The 6,321-nt window shown below is 36.4% G+C and overlaps 1 protein-coding gene across 1 annotated transcript in view; it reads right to left on the bottom strand.

Annotated features, from left to right (window-relative positions):
• Positions 1-353: 353 nt before the first annotated feature.
• Positions 354-6,321, bottom strand: part of EREG (epiregulin) — a 43,404-nt gene continuing 37,436 nt past the window's right edge. Inside the window, exons 5-6 of the mRNA XM_077846669.1 lie at positions 6,039-6,188; positions 354-3,726 (exon numbers count right to left, since the gene is read on the bottom strand). Coding sequence (XP_077702795.1) covers positions 3,645-3,726; positions 6,039-6,188 — 232 coding nt within the window. The 3' untranslated portion in view covers positions 354-3,644. The remainder of the gene's footprint in view (positions 3,727-6,038; positions 6,189-6,321) is intronic.

The raw sequence follows: 6,321 nt of genomic DNA, 5'->3' as shown, positions 1-6,321 counted from the left end.
GAAGCATTCCTGGAAAGCCACAAACTATCAAAACTGGAACAGAAAGAAGTAGAAAACCTATCTCCCTAAGTCTTTTTTTTAAGATTTTTTTTATTTATTTATTCATGAGAGACACAGAGAGAGGGAGAAAGCAGAGACACAGGCAGAAGGAGAAGTAGGTTCCATGCAGGGAGCCTGAATCAGGATTCAATCCCGGGACTCCAGGATCATGCCCTGAGCCAAAACCAGACACTCAACCACTGAGCTACCCAGGCATGCCTCCGTAAGGCTTTATATCTAAATATGTTGTAGTTCTGTCACTGCTTTTAAGTTAATTTATTAGGGAATAAAAAGAAAAAAAGAGAGAGACTACATTTATCAGTGAAACTCTTTTATGCATGATATTTAATGTATTTTTCTTTCTCAGTCATGTTTTTTTCTAGTTGCCAACAAAAATAAATAAACATTAACAACATCTTGCGAAGTATCTATATTCTCCTTCAATATCTTAAGGTACACAATTATCAAAGCTGATACTGAACACAAACAAATTGATACAATTCAGTACTCTGATAAAATCCATTCTCAAATAAGTTAAACTGCATGCATTACAAGTTTATGTTCCATAGCATCTTCAATATAAACTGTATACCAAAAAGGCTCTTCAAACTTAAAAAGTGCAATTACAAAGTGCAAAAACAGCAAAGATAAAAATGCACTATCTTACATTTAGCATTATCCAGTTTGAATAACAGACATGTTTTAGATAAAATTATTTTTTGCTAAAACATTAAAAATGTACAGTGCTTTGCAAGTTGTTACTCCCCTTCTCCCATATGAATAAGAGAAGGAAAAAAAACCCAGAAAATATTGGGCAGTGAGTAAACACATCTTTTTCCCTTCAAAGTCTACAGAGTGGTTATTGGAGTAAAAATGACAATGTGGATCACAGATGAGCTTTTCAAAACAAGATTACTGAATTCAACAGAAAGTAGAAACTAGTGCATCTGTTTCCAGCATAAATATTGATTTGATGCCTGAAAGCAGTGTTCTCAGTATGTTGGATATATAGGCTCTGCTACAAATATATATAGTGAGAATCTGTAAAATAAGGAAGATAGACTAAATATTAATCCAAATCTTTCCATTGTTTGTAGGAAATCTGAGCTGATGGCAACCATCTGCTATGTTTGCTCAGCATTATCCTCATTAAAACAATTATTTCTGACTTATTTTCATCCATAGAACGCAATCTAGGTCATATTTTTAAAAAAATTTTAATATACATCTATAAAGATTTTGCTTTACAGGGGCTAGTTTTTTAAGCACCCTTAAGATTAAAAACATTGCAAACTACATACAATCAGTTATATAATATGAAATAGGATGTTTAAGATAAACCAATATAACTCCCTTTTTGTAAATATAATAAGTGAATTGCTGTTGATTTCTCAGTAAACTGATTTTCTTTGACACAGTCAAGATCACTTAAAATAGGCAGACTTCATTTACATCTAGTAGGTGTCAATAACAATGTGAGGGACTTAAAATGTATTCTTACACAGCACATTTGACTTTAGCTATATTAAATGTGAGACAGAAATGTGCTTTTAGATCTTCCTGAATTTTTATTTTGTTTCTCTGTTTCTTGTTTTTAAGTTTTACATATTTTTGAAAGAGCAACAAATGACTAATTCTATGATTGAGCTTATGTACAGGTGTGTATTTGCATATGAATTTGTATATTTTATACATTTGTATATTTTTATGTATGTATATATTACACACACACACACACACACACACACACACGTGTGTTTTTCCCCTATAGTAAGGGACCAGATCCAGCATTTTGGAAAATAGTCACATGAAACACCAGAGGACAAATGAAGGGATACATATGAAGGCAAGTCCTGGCACCTGGCACTTCAGAAGTCAGTCATTGTTGACTTTCTCGTTGTTGCCCTAGCACCTGCCAGAAAAAAAAGATGAAAAAAGAATAGTCCCTCCCCAGCAAGGTGTGTGATCCTGAGAGACTCTACTCAAAGGTCTAGTATTCAATGAGGCAGTCTCCCCTGAGACCAGGAGATGCTGAGAGCTGCAGCTCCTTCTGTGGTTGCCCCAAGTACCCTTAGGAACTCACTGAGACCATGGGCTCAAACACAAGAGAAACGTTTGTCTCTTCCCCCCAAAATAAACAAAAGACAGAAAACCGGGCCCTAGATTCATCTCAGTCTCCAAAAGAAGGCATGGTTAAGTCTCTAAATTTTACTTTTCAAATGAATTTGTTCATTTGGGAAAATATTATTCCACTTCCTCCTTCAAGATATCATTTTACAAATATATTTTTAAATTGTAGAAGGAGCTACTTACTGCATTGTTTTACACTAAAACTCTCTTACAGGGCAACCCTGGTGGCTTAGCAGTTTAGCACCGCCTTCAGCCCAGGGTGTGATCCTGGAGACCCAGGATCAAGTCCCACATCAGGCTCCATACAGGGAGCCTGCTTCTCCCTCTTCCTGTGTCTCTGCCTCCCTCTCTCTCTCTCTGTGTCTCTCATGAATAAATAAATAAAAAATCTTAAAAAATAAAAAATAAAAAAATAAAAATAAAACTCTCTTGCAAAGAAGATGAAATAACTGTATTTCCATCTTTGGACAATATATAGAATTACTGTCTTATGCTTTAAAATGGTGACCAGTCCATCAAATTTTGGACTACTATATAATCTTAGGATTCTTAATCAAAGTCCCTATGAAAATAAATACTCATAAAAAGAAGCCCAAATTTTGGCTCCAAGTGTGGATATCTTTTTTATTGTCTCCTAAAAAAGAAAAGAAAAGAAAAGAAAAGAAAAGAAAAGAAAAGAAAAGATCTGAAAAGAAAAGAAACATCTGAAAAGAAAAGAAAAGAAAAGAAAAGAAGAAAAGAAACATCACGAAGCTATATAATACCTACTATTTACATAAAAGGTGGTATAGAATGAAGTTGTCAACTCATTTAATGCAAGGAGAATCTGCAGATCGGTGACCAGTACCCACAGGAGCCATGAGTTGGAATAAGGAACTGCCCTCTCGGCGTACAGGACAGTAGACAGTAAACCTGGAGTCACAGCGGAGGATGGGGGTGGAGGGACACAGCCCTCCCTGGATTAATGTGTTCCCCGCATGTAGCTTCTCCCAATTCCCACCGCATTAGTGTTTTAATACAGAACATAATGGTGCCAAGTCATACATCGAAGTACGATACGGTGAATCCAATTATCGCTTGAGGGGTAGGAAAATCTACTTGTTGAGTTGATTTAACCATATATTTAAGCTTAACAAAAATCCGTCATTTGTGACACTTCCTGAGCGACAAACTGGATGTCACTCACTCTTAGGCATTGCATACCTGGCAACTGAGCTTTGGAGTGAAAGCGTTTAGTCCAGGAAATTATTTCTTACAAAAATATCAACTTTTTTCTATATTATTTGTTTTATATACATTATACATTAGCAAATATTCTGTCAAAAATAAAACAAAAAATAAAAAAAACTTGTCTATATTAAAAATGCACCATTGTTGACTTAACACATGATCCAACATAAATATTATTAATAAAATAGGAATATTAACATAACCAGGCATGCTGCGCATCCCTGTCTGTAGCTTGATGACACCATTCAGACTTGTGGCAATGCTGGATCCCCTGACGTCACCCTTTTGTATTCCTGCTTTGGTTCTTTACTTTTTCGATTTCTGTACCTAGAAATATTCAGAAATGAAACTGTTAGCTCTCTAGTTAATAGTAGTAAGAACAAAGGATGCTAACAAAATAAACCAATAAATGGACTCAAAAGGTACATCAGCATAGTGTTTCCAAAGTGACGAAGGTCAACAAGTTTAGGTTGGACAAGAGAAAAAAAAAGGAGGGAGAAAGGGGTAGTGTTCTGTGGTCAAACAATTTGCAGGAGTGCAGGGAATAGTGAAAGATAGATAAAGGATTTCTCAGACACTAACATGTCATGAAAATTATACAATCCCAGGAGAGCATGTGACCAAATTTAAGCCTGGGTCTTTTGTTCTCTCTCTCTCTCTTCTCTTTCCATTTCCTTCCCTTCCCTTCTCTTTCTCAATCTCTCCCTCCCTCCCTCTCTCTCTCTCTCTCTCTTTCTTTCTTTCTTTCTTTCTTTCTTTCTTTCTTTCTTTCTTTCTTTCTTTCTTTCTTTCTTCTATTCTTCTTTATTTCCTACTAAAAACACACCATTTGTGGGGCGCCTGGGTGGCTCAGTCAGTTAAGCTTCTGACTCTTGATTTCGTCTCTGGTCATGATCTCAGGGTCGTGAGACTGAGCCCTGCATCAGGCTTGAACGCTGGACATGGAGTCTAACACTCTGCCCTTCCCTGCCCCCCTCTCTCTCTCTCTCTCTCTCAAAGAAAAAAACCCGAAGCCCCAGTATTTGCATATCACACATCATTACATTCTACCCATCACACTGATATAATGTTATCACCAATAGCAATTAGAATAGCTGCTGAGTTTAGGTGGCTGACAGTGCCCCAAGGGCTATATATGCATTATTCCTTCTATTCTCATATTTACCGGTATCATCCTCATTTTACATATGATGACAGTGAAGTACGAATGGGTCACATGAGCTGGCCAACTTTTTCCAGCTAGGATTCATAAATTTGTCACCATTCTGAATCTTCATTCATTCATTTGTTCAAGCAATCCTCCTAATATTTTGTGTTCATTTTTTACCCATTCTGGAGATGAAGCACGCAGCCCTGAGGAAAGTGCATGCTTATGCTTAGTGGAGGAACACAATTTGAAAGCTTTTGTTTAGACACAGTTCTGCCACTTGCCAACTCTCTGAGCTGGGGCATGTTGATTTACCTCCTTGAGTCTCATTTCCCCCATCCTTATAAAGGAAAGGATTATAGCCAAAGACTTTTTAGGGGTATTTCAGTTTTAATAGTATTCAGTTTTGTCATCATAATTCATCAGGGAGGCACTATAATTTGATGAATGCTTAGAATCAAACACAGGCAAAATAAATTTAATCTTACAAAAGTAGCACACTCTCAGACCTTCAAAAGTAGAAGTGTATTACTTTCAGCAAACAAATAAAATGAAATCCACTCAAATCTACACTGAACAGGCACCTGGGTGGCTTAGTTGATCAAGCATTCAAGTCTTGATTTTGGCTCAGGTCATGATCTCAGGGTTGTAAGGTTGCGAGATCAAGTCCCACCTCAGGTTTTTCTCTCTCTCCTTCCCTGTGCCCCACCCCACAGGCACACTTATGCTCTCTTTCTAAAAAATAAAACAAAAAACTGTACTGAAAAATCTGTATCAGTTACAAAATGAGACGGGTTTCATGGAGACATTTCAAAGCAGCTGTTATTAACAAATTTACATTTTTCCATACCCTAGTCCTAACCCTTAAACACTGCCAGTCTGATATACTGTCAGCAATATCAACGCTCGTTGTCTTTCTTTCTCAGTTATCAGCCTATATCAGTGTAGCATTGTACATCAGGTTGGAGTGTGAATGTTCTGGGGGACTGATCTGATGATTTTTTTAAAGTATGTTCTTAACAACTGTCTGGAAACTTCTACTAGTCTGCCTTAAATTTTAAGATCCTAAACTCTAGGGTTATTAATTTACAAAGCACATCTTTTATGAAATACAAAATTTGACCTCATAAATTAAATACAATTGGTTGAGTATAGCATAGACATCATGCTTTATGGTTTCTTTAACATGTATTATAACACTCAATATCGATCCTGTCACTAATGCAGGGGAGGATCTCTATCTGTATACAACAGAGGAAGGAACTGATACTCCAAGCTGGACTGGTATAAGGTTATAAAGATAAGAAATAGCAGAGCTAACAGTAGAGTCTAATCCACACATTCTGCTGCTGAAACTTCTTTGTAAATATAGTCAGTGCAGAGTCCATCTTATCCCTTAAAATAATACTTTGTCCATAGTTTTACCCAGTTTGTAAGTCTGTATTGCATGAAAATAATTTATAGATGCAAAGTATAAAAAACACTGGCTTACCATCTGCAGAAGTAGTATAGGGAACCGGCGACTATGATAAGAAACAAGATAATGAGAATCACAGTCAAAGCCACATATTCTTTGCTCAAGGGCTGTTGGACAGTTAAATAGAAGTGCTCGCATCGGACACCAGTGTAACCCACTTCACACCTAAAGGACAATATGAGAAAAAGATCAGTTATTCAAAAAAGAAATTACTATTATGAATTGGTTTTTCTAAGAACTAATCTCACACTGTAATGCAAGAAATCAACCAGGTTTGCCAAAAGTTGTAAAGAGGATT

Source organism: Canis aureus, chromosome 14 (genome assembly GCF_053574225.1).
Source record: "Canis aureus isolate CA01 chromosome 14, VMU_Caureus_v.1.0, whole genome shotgun sequence".
NCBI lineage: Eukaryota > Metazoa > Chordata > Mammalia > Carnivora > Canidae > Canis > Canis aureus.
This window is presented reverse-complemented; position numbering and strand designations above follow the sequence as displayed.